Here is a 22079-nt window from a genome sequence, read left to right as displayed (position 1 = left end):
AAAGACTTGCTTTGTAGTCCATCAAAGTCCGAATCATCTGCACATCTTCACAGCGTGTCGCCATGTGTAGAGGGGTCTGTCTCTGAATGTCCGCTGCATCGACGTCGGCACCGGCAGCTAACAGGAGCTCTGCGGCTTCACAATTAGGAGTAGCATTTTTTTCCGAGATGACGAGATGGAGAGGAGTCTCTAGTAAGTCGCTGCGTACATTGGGGTCCGCACCTTTATTTAGAAGGAACCTGATAATCCCGGCGCTTCCTGCGCAAGCAGCATGATGTAAGGCCGTATATCTATTCGATGTTTCTGGCGCATTGAGATATACCAATCCAGCCGCTTCTTTATCACCAGCCAGCCCATGCTCTAGAAGAACCTTGACAACGCTATCATGACCGTTTTTCGAAGCTAGAATCAGAGGCGTGCGTCCGTCAGAGTCAGGTAACCCGATATTCGCGCCACGATCAATCAAGGATTGAACCACAGCTCTGTACCCCTTCGATGCGGCGAGCGCGAGCGGCCGCAATTCTTCACTGCCGTCCACATCAATGGATCCATCTATAGATGTGAGGTACTGAACAATCGTGAGCTGCCCGTTCTCTGCAGCTTTAGTCAGGAGCCGCGGAAGGTGATGCTTAATGTCAGGATCCCGGTCGGCCAAGGTCTCCAAAATTTCCAAGTGCCCCATTCTAGCCGCTAGCTCTGCTGCCAGCTCCAAAACGCCTATGGCCGAATTATTGTCCTGCAAGCCATGTTCAGTTTCTAGCAGCATGTCCACTACCTCGATATGTCCGTTTGCTGCTGCCCAGTGTAGTGGCCATCGGCCCTGGTTATCTTCGGCTTCGGCAACTTCGAAACATTGCGATCGCTCCGCTGCGTGCAAAATATCATGTACCGCATGCACACAGCCAACACGTGCAGCAATATGCAGCGGTGTAAATCCTTCGTCATCCTTCTTGATAAGGCTGCTTGGGCAAGCCGTAAGAAAGGTCTCGACAACCTCCGGACAATTCAAAATGGCATGATGAATCGGGGTCCTACCGTCCTGGTCAGGAATTTTGAGACATGAACCGCCAGAAAAGCCTGCCAGAAACTTCGCAGCGTCAGCATTTCCCATCCGCGTTGCAAGTAGTAGCGCGGTTTCTGAGTTGCTGTCCTTGTGGTCGACCATCGCGGCGAATCTGCTGTCTTTTCGCTCATCGCCAATTAGGACTCGGAGTACATTGCAACTTCCACAGGCTGCTGCCATATGGATAGCTGTTCGGCCATTATTATCAATTTCAGGCTCTCTTGTGATACTCTGGAGGAGCCGCCGGGTGCACTCCACACTCCCAGCGAGAGCAGAGAGGTGTAGAGGAAGGAACGCGGCCGTAATATCCAGGTTCGCATCAAGCAGGTTTCCCAATTCCTCGGCATCATCATTTGCAATAACGCATTCCAGGTACAGCTTGGACTGTGTGTTTAGGACGGTTATCTCGTGTTCGAGTGTCCCGTGCTGTATGTGGGCTTGAGGGTATTCCTTTTCATTTGGTTCACTATCCAGCAGACGAACGATCGCATGCAGACCAATAAAGCTGGCCATTTCAATTGCAGAATATTCATTCTGTGTGTCTCCGGGTTCGCACTCTGTACCTGAATTGGTGGTTCTGCTGTCCGTTGGCTGTCGAATATCGAAGAGCACATCCGGAGGCAGTTCGTGGCAGGCAAGATACAGGTGAAACCATTTGCGGGAAATCTCGTAGTCTTGAAGAAAGGCGACAACGTCATTCTGCATGCCATAATTCTGGTTTTTGACTCGGCGGTAGTGATCTGGCCAATGCCGGACCACATAGCCCAATAGCTCGAAGACAGGTTTATTCCAGTCCTTGTGCCTTTCGGATACGTCTCCCCCAGATATCACGTACGACTTACAGACTTTCCACTCATCCATACTTGAGACGCTGCGAAGAATGACCCGAAGATAATGTAGACAGGTCATAGTGAGATCCGCATGGTCACAGGGTTTGATATTGTCGAAATCATCCAGTATATCCCGGACATGGGGGCTGGCAATCCGAGCATATCCGTTCTCAATGCGGACCAGACCTTGCATGTGTTTGCGCATATCTCCCTCCGAGTCCATGAGCATGTAATCAATCAACTGCGGAAGGTCCGTTTCAGGAGTGCAGACGGCTGCAACAGCAAGCTCGTCCATTCTCAGCGGTCGTACACTCAGCTGAATCCACGATAGTGTATTTCTGGCCCACGATTGCACTTCTGGATAGATACTCGAGTTGAGTAGCTCTGCTTGAGAGCGGTAAAATGATCGTGAGTCGACTGGCTTCCTACAGACGTCGTTCAATATGGCTGATGGAACACTAAGCGGGAACCTTCCAAAGAGATCAACTAGGAAGGAGCTGACCTCATTGAGAGATCCTTGGAACCTATTTGCTTTTTCTACGACGATGCTTTTGAGGATTTCTTCGAACTCAGCTGCAGGCGAAGAATGCATCGTGTACGTTCTCTCCAGGAGCTGGGAGACTTTCACGTCGATGAATTGACGTTTGCATGTCTCATACTCCTTTTCTGGACACAGAACGTGCTTATTTTGGCTATTAAACTCCTTTATATGCTTGTCACTGCTGGCGAGGAACGTGCATGTTGAGGAGGACATGTTAGTGAGATGCTCACGCATCTCTAACCACCAGTCCCGTACCTGGTCTGACCAATATGGAGATCCAAAATTGTGAATCACGAAGACAAAGTCCATACCTACAGAGCGCATCAGAATGGAAGAGAGCAGAATACTCACCGTGTTTACTGTCCATACATCTTGGGCCAGTATATCGACCGCCAGGTTACGGATATGGTGAAAGCATAACGGGCTTTGTGACAGGATCTGGTGAAGGGTCGATATTAAAATCCCATACAGAGTCACAGGGTGTTCGGTCGCAGGGTTTGGAATGTTCTCAATTATAACAATTGGAGCCTGTTCCCTCAAATGATGGACAATGAGGTTGACAATTGCAGATTTACCGTAGCCTTCTGAGGCAACAACTTGGATAGACTTTCCACAAACTTCAACGAAGCGAATGCGCTTGAGAATTTTGTGGTAGGTTGTTTTCAGGATGTTCAAGTCGTCATGTTTCTCCTGTGCCTTGTACTCGTAGATGGTCCATCGAGAAGGGGAGAGTGACTGCAGGAATCTGAAGTAGACGTCAGACTTGCCCAGTTGCACTGCTGGAGTGACATCAGCAACTACTATAAAACTCTTGTATACAACTGCTACTAGCAAAGACCACGCGTAGTCTTACCTGGATGACGGCCAGTGATCGCAGAAGCTGGTCCAAACAAGCTTCTGAGCATCGCGCAATCTGCAGGATCACAGCCTGGGTTCGTTTGACGCAGTATATTTTCATCATACCCAGAATTAATGCTTGTGACGGCGTACTTGGACCTGTGCTGGGAAAAGGCGTGTGATAGAGCCGCGACCGAATCAACAAGACGAGAAAGTATACCAGAAAGACTGCCTCTGTAGCGTTTGGCGGTTTTCTCCATCAGGTTCAGGAGTAATCCCTCCCATGCCTGTCGCCCAGTTGGCCTGTGTGGCGTGTCAAAAAGAACTAGGCAACTGATTCTAGCTGCAATGTCGTAGAAGAAAGGGTTGGTATTCGCAATCACAACGGCCTGCAGCTTTTAGGTTCTGCTACTTTCGGGATATTGGATCCTAGTTTGCCATACCTGGAGGATGACAATCCCCCCAAATCCATAACCGGAGAGTAGTAGTCTGTGAGGGGCAATTGTCGAGTTGTGGTTCAGATAGCACTGTATCCGCCGCAGTAAATAGTGCGCTTCGTTTCTGATCCATATCGGGGAGAAAAAGTCTCCTACTGCCACGTCTGCAACAGACATTGAATCTTCCTGGTCGGTTGCGTCGTTGAATTCATCCTCCGATATGCTGTCGCCCACCTGATCTTCTTTGCTTTGCGTGTCTTTCTCTGTCTGTATTACATTACCTGATACCCCACTACGGCGGAAAATATCGTGGCGTATAACTTCTGCTTCAGGAACAAGGTCTTGTATCGTTTCTACCATAGGAACCAAATGAGGCCGTGTTCGAGTTCTTGGGAAACCAACGAGAAATATCCTAAATCAACCGGTTAAATAAGTACAGTGTGCCGAGGGGTGAATATACTTGAAATACGGCATCCCCTCCCCGCCATTCATCTCCCAGAGTGCTCCAGCCATGGTGAAAGGGTCAATAGACAACAAGGTCCGAGAATAACCAGATATAATCTTGTTAAAGCGTTCTTCTAGTATTGAGAAGATGTTTCTCGATAGCTGGAGACCTACCGCCCGTAACAGTCTAAGCGCACCTAGAGAGATACACTTCGGAGAATAGCTGAGGGCCTCCGCGGATTTTGCGACAGCCTTGTTCAAGGGCTTTTGGGATGTGGCTGCTTACACGGCATTGTTGGAGCACACCTTATTGGCCGTCCGACATGAACGGTTATATTGTGACCAACCTTTCGAGGCCTCCTAAGTTTGGGATATCATGTTTGTGTCGGCTTATTTGTGGCGGCCTCGCAGACCTGCGTCATGAGGCCTCATATTGTTCATATTATAGTCTGGGAAGTGTTCTGTACTAATGCTGTAGCCACATCTAGAACCGACATGAGAACCGTGCAATGGCTGAGATACATGCATTAGGGTGGTATGGTCAGCATTTCTCTGTTCAGACGTGTATAAATACAAGATTCCTTATCAGCAAGGGCAATGAAGAACCATAAATCTCATCAAACACGACTGAGCCATGTCTGAGGAAAAGGACGAATTCGCGTTCGCACCGATTCAGCTTAGCACGCATGTTGAGAAGCGCGGCCTAAACCGTCTTGACGATGGCCATGAGATCCAGCGCCCCGATGTCTTCGACGATCTCTGTCAAGACCTCCAGCTCCAAACCCGAATTGATCGTATAGTCCATGGTTTCGAAAGTGACGGCAAGGGTCCTGCCACCCTCGTTATCTTCGGATTCCGCTTCCACGGGCTCGACGAGAAACGGCGTTTCAAGCGCGCTCTGATCACAATCACATTCAGAGACGAACAGAAACGCGACGCTTACTACGACCCGGAGGTAATTTCACTGTGGCCGAACGGTAATTTTACCCTCGGCGAGCCTACGATCGTTGAGGTCCAGGATACGCATGGCGGGGAGGGGGGTGCTGATGTGACGGCCGGCGCGATGGCCAATGTGGGCGCCCACACCGTCCTCCGGTGGGAAAGAACAATCGCTTTCTCAAAAGAGGCTAAGTCGACACTCACAGGGTCGATAACGCTAGACACAAAAGTGCGATACATGGGGCCCAACAACGCTATTCGTCTGACCATTAGTGAGAACCACGCTGCAGAGTCCGCCATCGTCACGGACTTCCGCGCAGCCGTCCTTCTAAGACGCAAGAGTAAGACTGATACCTTTATGGCTTCGGTGAATATGACAGCCAAGGCGGACTTTAAGTACAATCTCTTCAGGGGGGTGCGAAATATTTCTGGCTTATCTCCACCAAACGGGCCGGTCCGGTTCAAGCCCGGGGTGCAGTATCTGCGGCCGCCCACTCTGGGAGACGTAATGGAAGCAAAATTACGCGAGAATATTGATGCAAACCAGCTCAATGCAGTAAAACTTGATGGGCTGGCTGGAGTATTGTGTACCACCGTTCTGACCGTCTAGACGGCGTTTGATCCCTGTCGTTAGTGTGTCAATCCATATCCTCATCTTGCCAATGTCTAGCCTCATCATTGTAAGCCAACTCGTATTCCTCATGCATGCTTCAGCGGGGCTGGTAGCACGGCAGAAGTTGTCTGGATATGATTGGTCTCTTGAATAGAAGAGAATCCCATCTACATTGCAGTGGTTGACCTATGGTGTCAATGTTTCAGCTCCCGAATTTTACTTAAACCCTGCGCAACTGTGAAGGCACCTGCAGCGTTATTGTAGCAGATAATGGAAATAGGCTCCGGTCATCTCCGAGGAGGCGGCGTGGCTTGCAGCGCGTTATCCAATTATATAAATCGAAGCACGTATTGTTTCGTGAAGACTCAACAAATTCGAGGCCACGTATGCCCGCAAGGCCGTGACACAACATAGACAACCACAAAACCAATATGTCAGATCCAGTTTAAAGGCTTGATTATCTAAAATAGAGGTTATCAGACTGCCTACCTGGGGCTTTGTACTGAAATCATGCTGTAACACTACATACCCATCCACTGGTGAACGAAACTCGGAAGTACTTCGTTCAAAATGCATGTTGAGGCCAGAATCCCCCAGAAGAGCAGAAATGAACAACGGATAACAGACAAAGATAACGAGAAGGGACAGAGAGATATCAAACAAGAAGAAGATGGGCAGAACAGGAAGCACAGAGGATACCCCAAGACGGGGCAGAAGCAGGACCACCGGCAAAGACGAAGACAGTTTGGCAACATACACAGGGAGATTATCGACTGCATCGATTTTGAAAATGCCACCAACTTATACCGAGCCAGATTTGAAGAAGCAAAGCTGGAGATTGATGACGATGATTTCACACTGCTGCATCGCATTAATAAATTGGACGAGGACAAGCTATCCGACGAAGTCCTGCAGTATATTGAGGAGATGGTATTGCAAAAACCACAACTTTTGACGCAGGAGGCTTTCAAGACCGTGCCTTTGATAGAGGCCGCAAGGTCACGGACGTCGATCCTGTTCCGTGTGTTTGATCTCTTGCTGTCCAAAGCTTCGGGGGCCACTCTAGAGACGCATGATCAATCGTGCAATCGGGGCACGAGTTGTCCAGTAAGAAACGCAATTCCTCACGGGCTCCAAAGACACTTTACCATGAGGACCAACACACTGGAAGGTGATACTAGCGGTACCATCACGCCCCCTCCAGAACCGAACGCTGTGGATGAAAATAATGTCTGTCTGACTGCGGGTATGAATATCAACGCCATAGTTGAGAAGGACAGAGAACTGCGAAATGTCCTCCAAGCGGTCCTGGGTCCCGTCGAGCAGGCACGCGAATTCTTTAAGAATCTTATTTCAGACAGAAACTTTGCCTCCTCCTGCAACAGAATTCAGCTGGGGAGCTTCAGTACCATTCTTGATCTCTGCCCCGACGAAGTCTTTGTCAGGTCGACCTTGGGCCAACTTACTCCAATACAAATGGCGATCAACATTATCGACAAAGGCAGTCTAGACCTTCCGAAACTATGTGATACCATAAAGCTTATGGTTAACCGTTCTCCGGCCTCCGTATTTTCCAAATTTACGATCAACAACAAACCCAAGACCTTGTTCCAGCTGCTGAGCGAAAAGTCCAGCGTACACTCTAGCACACATGGGAACCTTGCAGACTTAGAGAGGTATCTGAAACGTAAGTGCATAGAGTATAGGGAGCCGAAGCCCCGGGAGAACGACCAGGAACTGGAATGGGACAATAAATGGACAGATAAAACGGACATCCTATATCCAGACATCATAGCTGGTGAGATTCCCAGGTTGCCACCACTACCTCTTCTGATACACGGAACAGCGAAACGCATTTACCTGAGTCTCAGCGGAGAGACCAACATCCTGAACAGCAAGTATGTCAGTCGGCTGAGGTTCCGATCGGGGATCAAATTCGAGACTGTCCTGGGCTACGTCAAGCTTCCATACTGGAACCCCAAACCGGCTAACAGGCCTGCGACAACTACGCCAGATAACGAGTCTCCCGAAGATGGTGAGTCTCCTGACAATGTACAACCTTCTCTCACAGGAGAGTGTGATCCATATATAGAGTTATTCGAGTGGCTGCGGATGGAAGGCGTGGAAGAGATCTTGACAGTGGACGTCGACGACGATGGAGAGCAACCTCACACCAACAGGGCTATCCGAAAGTGCTTCAAGGGAATTAGTCCGGATCATACCAACTTTCACGTTGTGACGTGGAAGTGGAAGAAGTTCGACCTCTGCAGCGAGACAATTTTTGAGGCAGCCCCTGCCGCAAGGGAGGTATACCTTTACTCTCGCGGAAATACTGCTGTCCTAAGAAGCTGGGCCTCTGAAACAGGAATCGCAAAGCTATCAAAGGTGAGTCCACTCTTGGTAAGTAGTGGCCGCGTGCCCAGCTGATCTGGCAAACAAAAGCTAGAGAAATTGGTCGTCGAGATTTGTCCACAGGTAACAAATTCTTATTCTTGAGTCTACTGATAATTAACCGCTTTTAGAATGACGCGGACGCAGAAGACTGCGAGAACTATAAGGAGGAATTCGAAGCCCAGATACGGAGACGTTGCAAAAATCTCTCCTACTTCGATGCTCCCATTGTCCCATTGAATCAAGTTCAGGTGTCGGAGTCCAAGCAAGCTGGTACATCTAGCACGCGACCAGAACCTACATCAGCAGAAAACCGCCCCATGTAAGTCAGATAAGGCTCCATATCCGTATAAGAACGTTGTTCAATGTGCTGATCAAGGGGTTTGAATAGGCCCAAATCAATGGAATGGATCAGTGAGCTCAAGGGATACAAAGATTTTATGTCGAGGCTCTATCAAAAAGCCAACGTCAAAGTCGCCATTCTTGACACCGGGTCTAGACTAGACGTCTTTGAGGCTGCGAACCAAGATGGAAAATCGTTTCACCCAGAGCAAGACTGGTTCATCGGGCCTTGTGAGCACGGCACGGCAATGGCCCGGTTCGTGCGAGATATCTGCCCCTTTGCGGATCTACTTATCTGCCGCCTGGACGACTCACGTCGTGTTGATAGTAAACAGCCATTTACCATCAGTTCATGCACGAAAGTAAGTTCCCTGCAGCCATCCATGCCTCTCGAGACCATCACGCTAAGGAATGGAATACTAGGCGCTTCAATACGCCTTGGACAGGGGCGCAGAGATTATCTCCATGAGCTGGACATATGAAATAGAGGAAGGTGAGACGGATTCCGAAAAGGACGCCTTCGCAACCCTGGTGCAAAAAGTCGTCCAGGAAAACAAAGCAATCCTCTTTTGTTCGCATCCTGACCGGGGGCCCAACATTCCATTGTCAAAATTCGGCCCAGTCAGTCTGCCAGGAGTAATCAAGATCTGCTCGGCGACAGAGTGGGGCGATGTCTCAGCACAAAACACTCTGTCCAACGCCGACTTCATGCTTCCCGGCGAAAACTTGCTTGCAGAAAATGTTTATGTCGGTGAGGCTAAGGGTAGCTCGTTTGCCACTGCCATTGCAGCTGGACTTGCGGCTTTGGTGCTCCTGTCGCTCAAATGTAATAAAGAGTGCCGAAAACATGACAGAGATGCTGACAATGCCAAAAAGGCATTAGATATTGTGGCGAGGCATCATGGGATGAGAAAGGTGTTCAAAATTCTGGCGAAAAAGGCCCCGGGGGATCTATCTGCATCCAATTGTTTCGTGCGTCCGAACCTCATCCTAAAGGGTGACGACGAAGATGACCACGACTATCAGAAGGAGCACTTGGGCAAGATAGTCAACCAGCTCGTGCCTCAAGAGGTATTGGAAGCCGGATTTAATCCATGACCATACCTGCGTATCACGCAGGGTTCATTCGCTGTCTTGATATAAGTATCAGCAGTAATGTACTCTCTTTTTGTACGCGGCAATCAATATTATACGTATCTCTAACAGAAAATTCTTGAAGACGCTAATAGTTCAGCATTGCTCGTTCCATCTTCAAACGCGTAAGGAGTTATGGGCCTAGCGGCTACTGGGGCTTTGCATATATTGCAACTGAAGGCAGTTATATTACGACATAGTAGCAATTCGTTTCAATGATAAAAGTAAACGCTAATGCAGCCTGATGGAAAGGCATAATAAAAATAGCTATCTCACACTAAGCAGGACCACACATCTTCTGGATTCCAGGGATAATCCATGCAGTGTTCTTGACGACGATCCAATTACAGAACGCCTCTAGACCTCTTCGTACCCTGCAAAGGTCTTCTTTTTTGTCGTAGAATGCCCAGGAGGCCATTTGGAAGTGCTCGTAGGTTGAAATCGAGGTATTCGGGTCGACCCTTGTCCAATGCCCATAGACACATGCTTCATGTCGGGTTAAGGTTACTGTAAGTACGCGGACTTCGTGGTCAAACTCTTGCGTACTTCCGTAGCAGGCTTCGAAGAATCGTCGCAAAGCTTTGAGCATCAAAGCAGCCGTGTGGAGGTTTTGCAAACGGGCTATTTCCGCACCATCAAGTTTGGCCTCGAGAGCAAAGAACGCCAAACAGGTGTCGGAATTACCACTGATAGGGAACAGATAATTTAAGTCCAAAGGGGGGAAGTAATCTCTGAACAGTACGGCCCAACTGAACCCAATCATGAAATCCGGTTTAGGCATGGTAAGTGCTTGCGTCCCTGTCTGCGAGCTTTGAAGGTGATCAGTGCTCCATTGAATGGAGACGGCAAATTTCAACGCAGAGGCAGTGGAGAGCCATTCAGTTATAAAAAAGGGGAAGACGAGATAGTACGTGATTTCGTTGAGAGCAGTGTCCCGAATGGACATCGCGTGACACAGTGAAGATTCAAGTTCATGCGGAACGGATACAGTGTCATTTAATTCGTTCAAAAAGCTGGGTGCATCGTATAGACAAGCTTTGAGCTGTATTCTCACTCCTCTTCCTTGGAGTGCCAATTTGTAAGCTGCACCAGCAGCGTAACTGATATTCTTGGATCTCGTTGGAGTTACGAGGTGTATCGATGATTCCATGCCTGAAATTTCCGAGAGCGATGGACAAGATATCGGTGGGGTTGGTATTGCATCGGGTAAGGAAACAAAACTGGTGCTATTGATATAATCCAGAACGCGCTGGAGTGGATGACTGCTGTCGTCACGAGTTGACTGGTGGATGAGACATCTTGGGCCCGAAACAAACATGTTAGCCGGTCAGCATATAAGAGGGAAGGAGGATAGGGCCGTGTAAGGCAAGTGCATTACTTACCCTTCATCATTTAAAGAGGCCATTGTTGAAGGAGTAAGCTAAATCACTGTGGCACGCTTGGTGGTCGAGATTCCGCCTCCGGACGACAAATGCTGCGTGAAGGCGAAAGTTATTTGGATTTATGTAGGCGCAAGAAAGTGCGGTTTGACAGCAGACAATCTGGCGGGACGGAGACCGATGGAGAAGATGGCGAATGTGTTGATGGAGGATGGGGATGGCCTTTTGCAAGGCAGGAGGTATTCAGGCAACCGCAAACTCATTGGGCGGCTGATACAGGCACTTGCACGGGGAAACAGCGGGACTGACCGAACTGACATGTAAGTATGCGTAAATATTGTACCATGGATAGTGACCTTGGAAGAGGGCACATGGAGAGCAAATCACCTGACTCACCCAGATCATCATCAAAAACTGACAACGTCCAGATGCGCGATGTACCTAGCCTTTTCGTGCAGAAGTATTCTACCTGATTGTGACAAGATCTGGTGCGAGTCATTCTGGATGATTCGGGCTTTTGGATAGAGAAGCAGGACCTGGAGCTGTGAGCCGTGGTTCAAAAAGGGGCGATTATCAGGGATACTCACAAGTAGATGGAAGTGATTGTGAGAATTTAAATGACATAGTCTCATAGTTGAATGGGCCTGGATATGTGGGACCTTTTTTTTTTTTTTGGTTTGGTTTGGTTTGGATATTAAAACTGGATTTGCTTGACGAGGCAAATCAAAGGACGAGAAGGTCAAGCCGTGGGGATATGAGAGCCTGCGTTTGCTTGACGAGGCAAACCACGAAGGCAGAGAGAAATCATGATAGAAGATAAGGAGATTGAAATATGTGGACATTGAAGCTCGTGTTTGCTTGACAGGACAATCCATCATGGCGGGTGGGAAGAGAGAAGAGGGAAGAGATGATGAGAAGAGGAAGAGGGAAAGGGAGGAGATGATAACTATGTGGGAAATGGCATAATCAGTGTTAGGCAAGAGTCTTGTGTGAATAGGGTGCGCAGAAGAATAATGTCAGTTCCAGGCTCATTCACTACGACGAGGAATAGAGCTCCGAGATGGTTGACATTGTTTCAAGGCGGGTGACGATGGAAGATGATTGGCCCGTGGGGCAAAGTAGAAATTGCTTGGCAGTCTTCCTCCAATCAACAGCTCTCGGCTCATCACTATGGCAGATGGCAGGTTAATGTGGTGTTGGCTGTTTCTGTAGTGATCGAGTAGTCCATCTGGATACTCTGACAACGCTGGGTGATCAGTCAATTATGCAGGCTGCAAGGGTGAGCGAATTTGTCGGCTGGTAATGTATCCTCCACGTGAGATTGAGAGGTTGGCCACCACATACCGTGTGTTAGCCAGTTACAGGATACGAGAAATTCTGTGACCTAAGAATAAATAGAGTTGGACGCCAAGAGATACAACGTGGCGTTCTCAGAAGTCTCTAGTGTATGTGCGGTGTATGAGTCACTCGACATATATATACATATATATAAGTGCAAAAGATTGATGTATTGCATATGCATCAACCTAGTTCCACTTTCTGCTATCGTGATTTGCAATTTTCCACTACGATGTCCTCCACTTCCACGCCAAAAGGCACCGTCCACTCCGTTCCTACTGGATCCAAACAACTCTACGCCACGAGCAGTCCATTCGAGCAGAAGATCGGATACTACCGGGCAGTGCGACATGGATCGCACATTTTTGTCTCGGGAACTACAGCGGTTGATCCGCAGTCCCCACCGACCGCACCACAGATTCTGTATCCCGGTGACGCGCGGCAGCAGACGCAGGTTGCGCTGGAGGAGTGCATTGCAGCAGTGCGGGCGCTGGGGGGAACGGAGGGGAGTGTGGTTCGGGTTCGAATGTTTGTGGCTAATGCAGAGGACTGTATGAAGGTGGGAGAGGGATTTCGGGAGGTGCTGGGGAAGCACCGAGGGGGAGAGGTGGGAGCAGCAGCCACGATGATCGTGGTGCAGAATGGGTTTGTGGATGGGCGGATGTTGGTGGAGGTGGAAGTGGATGCGGTGGCGGAGTGACTATTTATGGATACAGGTCCGTAGGTATGTGACTGGGCAGTACACAGTACCTAGGTAGGTATTCTATCAGGAGTATAGGGAGTGAGGTGGCAGGAATAAAATGAATAGGCTGGTGATGTTCGATGGAATGTGTATGCAGTACGCTGGAAATAAGGTGGTGGAACACGTGCCGGGCCAACGATAATCCGGGCAAACCACCAACGACCAACAACATCAACTCAACTCCCCCTGGTCGAACTCTCCCTCCTCTCCGCCATCCATTCGCTCCTTTGCTTCGTTCCAAGTCACTCCGCTCGTTCCAAGGAACGTCGAGTGTAGTCATTCTTTTTTTCCCCTTATTTTTCCTTTCTCCCTCTTTCGTTTCCCTTCTTTCCCACCCTTGGGTCCCTCCATTCTTCGGGAGCCCTACCTACATTCTTTTCCGCCTCCTGATCCCGCGTCTCTGGCACGCTGGAATCCTTCACCTCAGCCTTCTGACTTTCCCTCGGCATTTCCTTCGTTTTATATCGCCCTCGGTTCCTTCCGACCTCCGTCGTCGTTGCTCGTCGATTTATCGTTCTTATTGTCTCTGGCTTGGTCGCTTTTCGCCTGTCGTCGCGCCCCTGGACAATGAGGATCTCCTCACTGTTTGGGCCTGCGACGGCTGGCTTGTGGATCGGTCTTCCTCTCGTTCAGGGATTATCCTTCACCCCCGTTTCGCAGCCCGACCTCGATCTCGGACCCCTCGGTCAGGTCGCTCTGACCGGTGACTTTGATGCTGCGACCTTTTACGCCTATACCGAACAGGCCCACGTCCCCTCTCCGAATAATGATACCCAATCCCTGCTCACCCCCCTGCCCAATGGCATCCTCACTACGCTCGCCGACGCCGACGCCGACATTCGGGCCATGTGCCCCTTCACCAAGAAGGATGGTTCGTTTGCCGGCATCTTCCTCGGTGGGAACTTCACCACCCTCGGTGGGGTGAAAACTTCGGGCGCTGCCCTGTTTAACCCCAATACCACCAAGGTGTCCGCTCTCCCCGGTCTCTCTGGCTCCGTGTCTGCTGTCCTCTGCGATCAGGACACCAACCGCGTCTACGTCGGTGGCCAATTCCAGTATCAGAATACTTCCAATGCTGCCGCCTGGGTCGCCGACCAGGGATGGTCGACCCTGACGTTTGGGGGGTTCAACGGCCCAGTCTCTTCCATTCTGAAGGATGACAATGGCCACATCATCTTCGGCGGTGCCTTTGACGGCATCGGAAACTCCACCACTTCCGACAAGACGCTGCAAATCGTCAACCTCCCTGACGCCAAGATTTCCTCCGATGCGATCTCCTCCAAGAGCGGTTTCGCCGATCCCCGCAACATCATCTGTCAGTCCAGTGGTGCAGATGGCGAAGGGAAGACTTGGCTCCTGGAGGACTACTCTCCTGGTTTCTGGAGAGCCGATATGAGCTACGAATTCTACCCCACCAAGCTGCGTCTGTATAACACTCATCTGGAGGGAAGGGGCACCAAGTCCTTCCTCTTCAGACGCCTACCGGACAATGGTATCATGAACATGACCTACACCGATCCCGATACCGGCGACGATGTCTACTGCGATTCGTCCTGTTCGCTGTCCGACAGTACGGACGAGCTCTACCGCGATTTCAAGTTTGTCAATACTGTCGGCATGTCTGGCTTTATGATTGAAGTTCAAGACTGGTACGGGGCGGGCGCGGGCTTGAATGGCATTCAGCTGTACAACAATGATACCGTGGCCTACGCGGTGAACAGTTTCAATGAACCTACTTGCGCCGGCATCGAGTATCCCTCCAAGTCCACCCACACCGGCTCCTGGACCACTACAGATACGGATGAGAGCCAATCCCAGTACCTCACAGCTCAGGTTACCGACTCCACGGCGGCCGACACCTCCGTCGTATTCAAACCGGATGTGAAGCGCTCCGGGAAGTATTCCCTTCTGGTCTATACTCCCGGATGTAGTCAAGATGGGTCCTGCAGCTCTCGCGGTGTCGTCAACGTGACTGCCACTGTTTCCAGCGACTCGGACCCCGTCGTGACGCAAATCTACCAGACAAACTTGTATGAAAAATACGACACGATCTACACTGGCCATGTGGATGCGAGCGATGACTCCTTCCGCCCCAGCGTCACCGTGACTCCGGTGGCCGGTCAGGGCGACATCACGGTGGTTGCGTCCCGTGTCAAGTTCAATCTGATCCACGCCTCCGGTGGTTTGAGTGGGCAGCTGAATGGCTTGTATGATTTTGATCCTAGCTCGAAGGAGACCAACACCGATCTATCGTCCTCGGCCATCAACAGCGCTGGACTCAGCTTTGACGGCGATGCGTCGATCGAAAGTCTAGTCAGCCACGACAGTGTGATCTATGTTGCTGGGAACTTCTCGAGCTCGGGCATTCAGAACATCATGTATCTGAATGAAGACGGCAATGCGACTGCGATGTCACAACAGGGCCTTAATGGGAAGGTAACTTCGATGACCGTGTTGGATAGCTTCCTTTATGCTGGTGGCAATTTCACCGGCACTCCGGATGGCAGCAAGAACGACTTGACGCATGTGGCAGCTTATTCCTTCAATGACAAGACTTGGTCCGCCCTGGGTGGAGGAGTCAACGGCCCAGTCAACCGTGTGGTCGCCCTTTCGCTGAATGTGTCGGTCGACGTTAATGAGACGACGATCGGGGTGAGCGGCGACTTCGACAAGCTGCTTGAGTTCGATGATCACCCATCAACAAGCGTCAACGGATTCGCCGTTTGGGTCCCGTCCCAGAAGAACTGGCTCCAGAACCTCAACCTGACCCAAATGGAGTTTAGTGGACAATTGTCCGCCATGACTGAGGCTGAAAACATCACCATCCTGGCTGGTAACCTTGCCTCAGGAGGTATCTCCGCTGGGAGTTCCGTTGGTCTGCTTCACGAGGACGAATTGAGTCTGACCCCCTTGCTCTCCAAGTCTGACTCGACTGGTGCCACTTACACTGGTATTTATGATATGAGTTCGGGCCGCAACCTTACGATCCTTGGAGGCCATTTCACCACCACCACTGGCGATGGATCCCAAGTCAGAAATCTTGCTATAATCGATGGGAGCGAGGGCACAGTCAGCGGCTTGGAATCGGGCGTTGATAGCAACTCCACTTTCTTGACGCTGGTCGTGTCGGATGACACCCTCTACGCTGGTGGCAACATCACCGGAAGTCTGGGAGACACTGAAATCGGTGGCATTGTCGTATATGATCTGGAGAATGGAACCTTCGCCGAGACACAGCCTCCGCGGTTCACCGGCAAGACCGTGACGGTCAACTCGATCGCTGCTCGCCCTGGCTCCAAGGAGGTATACTTTGCCGGCCAATTCGACAATGCTGGGGCTCTCCCCTGCCCTGGCATCTGCTTCTATGATTCGGAAGAACAGCAGTGGTCCCGACCGGGCGCCGCCCTGTCTGGAAATGTGCTTGCGATCCGATGGTTGTCAAACAACAACATGATCGCCGTCGGCGACCTCGATGTTGCGGGCAACAAGTCGGTCGTGGCGACCTACACGACCAAGGGTCAGGTGTGGAAATCCTTCGATGGAGCGTCCACTTCTGACATCCCCGGCACCGTCACCGCCTTCACACCCGCCAGCACGGACGTATCGAAGTTTTGGCTTGCAGGTGTGTCTGATGACGGATCGAGCTACCTTGCCAATTACAACGGAACGGGCTTCCAGTTTGCCGATAAAGTTTTCGCCGATGGGACCAACATTCGGGGCCTGGAAGTCCTACCGATCTCCAAGGATCACGAGAACGTGGACCTTCTGAATGATGACCAGATTCTTCTCGTGACGGGCCAATTGGTGATTCCCGACTTCGGGCATGCGTCGGCGGCGCTTTTCAACGGGACCGTGTTGACTCCTTTCGTTCTGACCTCGACGTCTGGCGGCCAGCCTGGCAGCATGTCGCAGCTGTTCTACGAAAACAAAAACCCCTACACTCGGGCAGGTGAGTTTCATTGATGATTTTGGTGATGCCGAGTGGATTGTGCTGATGGATGCATAGGTGACCACCATTCCAACGGTATTGTTGTGTTGGTATCGTTTTGCTGCGCCCTTGGATGTGTCTTCCTGATTGTGATTGCGGGCGTGATCTTCAACAAGATCCAGCGTCGGCGGCAGGGATACATGCCGGGTCCGCAGACCGACCGATCCACGAACATGCAGCGACTGCCTCCAGAGTATCTCTTCAATTCGTTGAAGCAGCGTAACCCCGCGGCGCCGACGATATGATGAGGCTCCAGTCTGCGATCTACGACGAAATAAAAAAAAAGAACAGTTGATCTTTCAAACTCTCAGAACGGCGTTCTTGGGAAGCAATATCCGTCTTATACCCTTTATTAATTTTTTTGTTTTGTTGCATCTACCATTCTATCCTCCGGTTTGATATCCAGGAGACATTTTCTCCATGAAATTTGCATTTGATTGCCATTCTACTGTATCTGACAGGATCTTGTTGATATCTCCTGTTGAGTTCTGTTTATGAAGTCCCTCGTTGGATGTGTGTACCTTACTGTTGTGCTTATTGTGTGTTGGCGGAGAGTCGATGTCATGTTACTGGGAGGACATGTACATAGCCCGCGCGAGATCGCGGTAATGACAATAATGTCGGATTGACTCAGGATGGTCGCATGTCTACCTAGATACGCAGTAAGGTTGGGCGGGAGGAATGGGGCTGTTCCGCAAGCGAAGACCCCATATGACCGGAGTGGATCCGATCTATATTAGTTGGGGTTGGCAGTGCTGGAGGGGAATGGGGGCGGAGGGGATCTCGTAACGAGTCCGGGGGAAGACAGGCTGTTTGCGACGAGGGCGTTCGAGGATGATATTGGAGGAACCAGGAGTCCACCGGAGGACCGTGCTGATGGTGAGGTCATGTTGCGTGGGGAGATCATGGTGGTGGTTATACGCAGTGGACGGGGGCGATGCATGCGGTGTGTACGGAGACATCGTACTCTATACATAGTAGGTACTATGGAGGATACGAATGTCACCTGCATACAATCTCAATATGATAATTCAATAAGATATATCTAGACGGAGTATCTATATCTCTCTATTTTGATCGTTCTCCAGATTTCCCCAGAAGCCGCTGACTCAGCCGCCCAGACCCAACCGGCATTATTTCCCCGCTTTCTCTTCTGGGACGGCCAGACTTTCTCCATCTCAGCATTTTCTCCTTTTCTCTTCTTCTTCTCCAGCTTCACCTCGACTTCGGTCGATCACCCTGCATCTCTCCTCCACACCCTCACTCTGCTTTGTTCACATTGCTCGATATCGACATCGACCTCGACCTCGACCTCGACCTCGCGTTTCCCGCTAAGACCCCCCTCGCCTATCCGCCCCCCTTTCGTCCTAGTTCGTCCACTCCACTCCGGTGGTGACCTATCTTCCTCCCCTTCGTCATCCCTTTCGTTCGTTAAGTCATTGGACCAAATCCCGTCTTTCGATGCTGCAGCTCAACCGTCGTCGTTACCATCCGGTATGCGATCCCGCACAGGCTGGTACGTATCCCTGGGCTTGTTCCTCGAGGCCATCTGTTCTGACCTGTCGCAGTTTGACGTGCCGCACTCGCAAACTCAAGTGTATGTCCCGTCTCCTCCTCGCTCTCCTCTCGATCCCAATCTCCCTCCCCTACGCGCGTCGCTAAACCCCTTCTCCACATAGGTGATGAGCAAAAGCCCGTCTGCACCCAGTGTCGCAAAGGGTCCCGGGATTGCCGTCCGAGTGAGGGCATCGTCTTCCGTCACCAGCAGAATGCGTCCATGAACAAGGAGCTGGATGACCCGGAGAACGGTCGAGGGAATCTCAAAGGCTTTTATTCGTACAAGAACACCTTCGATAAGGATAGCGTCTGGCTGGAGATACCGAAGCATGGTAGGGATCAGCCCGTGCTAGCCGAGGTTGACTGAGCCGCGCCGATGATCTAACCTTGGAATCTTTCCACCTTCAGTTATCTTCGTCGACAATTCCGATCCGTATGCCGAAGACCTCGAGGCCGCCCTGGGTGAGTCCGAAGCCGCCATCCTCGCCGCCAGCGCCCACAATCGCGACTGGAGTCTGCCTCGAACCTCCCCCGCCGATGTCAAGCCGCACGGCCTCGAAGCCTTATCCACCGCCGCCGCTCACGATCCGCTGCCTTATCCGCAGGCCTTGGGCACGCCCGACAGCAAACCCCCCTTCAATAACAGCATCCCGGCGCCCTCGGTCTCCTCCGGGCCTTCCCCCAATCCGACGCGCAATGCGCTCCCCTCCCAGCCCTCTCCCTCCATCTCCGTGACCTCCTCCAACAACAATAACAATATCAATTTCCTCCTGAATCCTTCGCAGTCGTTGTCGCCCCCGGTCGACCCGAGTACCCAGCCCCGGACCGAACGTAGAAGCTCCTCATTGATGTCCAGGTCGGCCCCCTCCCGTGCCGCCACGGACAACAAGCCTGAGATGCCGGTCGAGACGGATCACCAGGTGATGTTTCTCCTCAGGCACTTCTCGCAATCACCAGGTCTTTGGTAAGTGACGCCCTCAATGGCCCGGAGGACCCCCGCTAATCGACGGTAGGATGGACCTGTTCGACCTCGGGACGTATTTTGCGTCGTATGTGCCAGTCCGGGCAATGTCGAATCCCTTGTTGAAACACGCGGCATGTGCGTATGCCGCGAAGCAGCTCGGTCGTGTCAAGGTCCCACAACCCTCCGTGACGGAAACCGGCATCAAGAAATGCCGGATGGAGAATTGGCCGGGCGGCAAGAGCGTGGACTGGACGTATTCCGCAGCCAAGTATTATGAAAAGGCCATTCAGCTGCTGATGAAGGAGCTGCAGCCCGACAAAGGGCCGGCGCCGTTGAGCACGCCGGAGGCTTTTGGGCAGTGGCAAGCGACGGAGCTGTGTGAAGAAAGCGATAACCCTCGTAAGCGACGACGACGTTATTCGGAGAGTCGACTGTCCAACGGCGTCCACTCCGATGAAATCCTAGCCGCGACGGCGATCCTGTCCGTGTATGAATTCCTAGACGCTACAGGCCCTGCGTGGAATCGGCATTTGAGTGGCGTGAAGTCGCTGTTGGACGTCGCCGAGGTGGGGATGATGCCGCTGGAACAACGGCCTTCTCCCGGCGCAGCCCCCTTCCAGCCACGGATGAAGGGCGGCCTTTCCAAAGCCCGGAAGGCGACCTTCTGGAATTTCGCGCGACAGGATTACCTGGCAGCCTTCATCAACGACTGCCAAACGCGGCTGAATACGGACGACTTGGTGTTGTGGACTGAAGCTGGCCTTCAGATTGATAGTACGGGCTTCATCCGCCCGAGTAATGGGCACGCAGCGGGCTACCCTGAAGGCGACGATGTGATGAAGGAAGACCTGATAGGAAACGCGTTAATCTGGATCATGTCGAAGATAGTCAACTTTACCACCGCCGGTGATAATCTTCATCTAGAGCACGGCGCGGTCGATCCCAGTCCGCTGGGCCTGTCGCAGCAGGTGATGTTGGAGCGGTGGTATCGGCTGGAGACTGAGCTCGATGTCTGGTACAATGGCCTGCCAGACACGTTCCGACCGTGTGCCCGGCTGTCCGTTCCGAGAGACGGCGAAGGCGAAGATGGGTTTGCGTTGTCGGAGATCTGGTACAGCCTGCCGGTGTGCTCGTCGGCAATGCAGCACTACCACATGGCGCGCATCCTCCTCTTGATCAACAAGCCCCACGAGTCGACGAGCCGCCGCAGCACGATTACCAATCGCCTCAACTCGTACCGGTCAATTGAGAGCGAGATCCGGTTCCACAGCCGGGAAATCGTGGGCATCTCCATGGCTCGGCCGGAGGGATCCGTCCGCATCAACTCCCTGCAGCCGCTGTTTGTAAGCGGCCAGTGCCTCACGGACACGCGCGAACGACAGGTGGTCGTGCAGTTACTGCAGGGGATCGAGGACGAGCTTGGCTGGGCGACGGAGTATCGGGTCAAGCAGTTAGTCCGGGAATGGGGCTGGGAGGAGGGTACTGCCGACGTGGGCGTTTCTTGATAGTGGGATGTCGAGACGGTATTTCGACTTTGTATCCCCGATCCAGCCCGCGGACTTGCGGCTTCCTGGGCCCAGATGGCGGTGCATAGCACAGCTGCCTTGGGTCTTGTAATCTGTTCGGCCAGATTACACGGCACGTCTACTGCGTCAGTAGCAGGGCGAGCCAGCGGCGAACCGTCGCTGAACCGCGTCGAGGCACCACGGCCTCGAGTTAGTCTGATTTTGATGATACCATGTTGTTATTCCTGATGTGGACCGTATTCTGGACGGTCCGTATAATGTCTTCTCCTCAGCATGAGCGTCGGCATATGTATAGCGAGTAGTCTTAATAGAAACAAGAAACGCCAACCTGAACCGCGTGCAGTACTGTGCAGAAAATCTGCAACAAGACAGAAAGAAAACTCGGAGCGAGATCTTCGGTTTTAGGGCATGACGAAGTTCATCACGACTCGGCTGAGTTGCCCGGCGGCCGCACATCTTCTGCAGCGTCGTCGGGGTCTTGCAGCATTCCAGCAGCCACCATCGTCGCCCGTGACATCACAGGCAGGTTTCCCGACGTGCACCTCGCAGATCCTGACGAAAATGTCCGGGCTCCATCGCCATTCCTCGCCAGTAAGGCGACGTTGGCCATTCTCGGAAAATTGGGGCCTGACGTGTGCTTTTCTTTTACTGATTTTCTTCTCGTGCCCGTGGGGTTTTGGAAGGGCAGCTGGCCCGGCATCTGCATGGGTCTGTCTCTCTTGTGCTATCCGAGCTTCCCGATTCCCGAACGGGCCTACCGTTGACGATCTGTGCGGTGGCCCTGTGGGAGTGACTACGGCAGTTGGGATGGATCCTCTCGTCCACCGACTATTTGAGCCTCCCCTGTCCGCATCGCTACCGCCCCTTCTGGCCGTAGATGCTGTCTCGCGCGAGAGAGGTCGGATGTCCTCCGAGAACCGCCTAGGGTCCTGCATGCGGAGTATGGCCGGCTGACGCTCGAGGCGAGGGCCTCGTCCGGGGGTGCTCGCCCATGGGGTAGCTGATATAAAGATG

At 51.8% G+C, this 22079-nt stretch overlaps 8 protein-coding genes across 8 annotated transcripts; 7 read left to right on the top strand and 1 right to left on the bottom strand.

Annotated features, from left to right (window-relative positions):
- Positions 1–2478: 2478 nt before the first annotated feature.
- Positions 2479–2756, top strand: BDV59DRAFT_188726 (uncharacterized protein; the record flags this gene model as incomplete). The annotated part of the gene is made up of 1 exon (XM_073691484.1): positions 2479–2756. A coding segment is annotated over one exon (160 nt), but the record flags the coding sequence as incomplete, so codon positions are not given.
- A 2018-nt stretch (positions 2757–4774) lies between these two features.
- Positions 4775–5752, top strand: BDV59DRAFT_211173 (uncharacterized protein). The gene has a single exon (XM_073695747.1). It carries the CDS (start codon positions 4787–4789, stop codon positions 5699–5701), a length of 915 nt encoding a protein of 304 aa, XP_073543135.1. The 5' UTR covers positions 4775–4786; the 3' UTR covers positions 5702–5752.
- A 522-nt stretch (positions 5753–6274) lies between these two features.
- BDV59DRAFT_206192 (uncharacterized protein) lies at positions 6275–9535 on the top strand (the record flags this gene model as incomplete). The annotated part of the gene is made up of 7 exons (XM_073694759.1): positions 6275–7391; positions 7551–7739; positions 7797–8089; positions 8147–8179; positions 8227–8417; positions 8487–8799; positions 8861–9535. 7 exons carry the CDS (start codon positions 6275–6277, stop codon positions 9533–9535), a joined length of 2811 nt encoding a protein of 936 aa, XP_073543134.1.
- Positions 9536–9837: 302 nt separating this feature from the next.
- Positions 9838–10976, bottom strand: BDV59DRAFT_211169 (uncharacterized protein; the record flags this gene model as incomplete). The annotated part of the gene is made up of 2 exons (XM_073695746.1): positions 9838–10833; positions 10954–10976. The coding sequence occupies 2 exons, from the start codon at positions 10974–10976 to the stop codon at positions 9849–9851; spliced, it is 1008 nt and encodes a 335-aa protein (XP_073543133.1). The 3' UTR covers positions 9838–9848.
- Positions 10977–12520: 1544 nt separating this feature from the next.
- On the top strand, positions 12521–12988 carry BDV59DRAFT_206190 (YjgH family protein; the record flags this gene model as incomplete). The annotated part of the gene is made up of 1 exon (XM_073694758.1): positions 12521–12988. The coding sequence occupies one exon, from the start codon at positions 12521–12523 to the stop codon at positions 12986–12988; it is 468 nt and encodes a 155-aa protein (XP_073543132.1).
- A 235-nt stretch (positions 12989–13223) lies between these two features.
- Positions 13224–17466, top strand: BDV59DRAFT_139973 (putative cellular morphogenesis protein (Rax2)). Its single transcript, XM_073687154.1, has 2 exons — positions 13224–16979; positions 17037–17466. Exons 1-2 carry the CDS (start codon positions 13598–13600, stop codon positions 17261–17263), a joined length of 3609 nt encoding a protein of 1202 aa, XP_073543131.1. The 5' UTR covers positions 13224–13597; the 3' UTR covers positions 17264–17466.
- Positions 17467–18514: 1048 nt separating this feature from the next.
- BDV59DRAFT_206188 (uncharacterized protein) lies at positions 18515–21044 on the top strand (the record flags this gene model as incomplete). The annotated part of the gene is made up of 5 exons (XM_073694757.1): positions 18515–18534; positions 18587–18615; positions 18698–18907; positions 18984–19539; positions 19589–21044. 5 exons carry the CDS (start codon positions 18515–18517, stop codon positions 21042–21044), a joined length of 2271 nt encoding a protein of 756 aa, XP_073543130.1.
- Positions 21045–21259: 215 nt separating this feature from the next.
- On the top strand, positions 21260–22058 carry BDV59DRAFT_139948 (uncharacterized protein). The gene has a single exon (XM_073687153.1). It carries the CDS (start codon positions 21474–21476, stop codon positions 22017–22019), a length of 546 nt encoding a protein of 181 aa, XP_073543129.1. The 5' UTR covers positions 21260–21473; the 3' UTR covers positions 22020–22058.
- Positions 22059–22079: the final 21 nt, after the last annotated feature.

Source organism: Aspergillus ambiguus (genome assembly GCF_047715705.1).
Source record: "Aspergillus ambiguus strain CBS 117.58 unplaced genomic scaffold BDV59scaffold_57, whole genome shotgun sequence".
NCBI classification, from domain to species: domain Eukaryota; kingdom Fungi; phylum Ascomycota; class Eurotiomycetes; order Eurotiales; family Aspergillaceae; genus Aspergillus; species Aspergillus ambiguus.
This window is presented reverse-complemented; position numbering and strand designations above follow the sequence as displayed.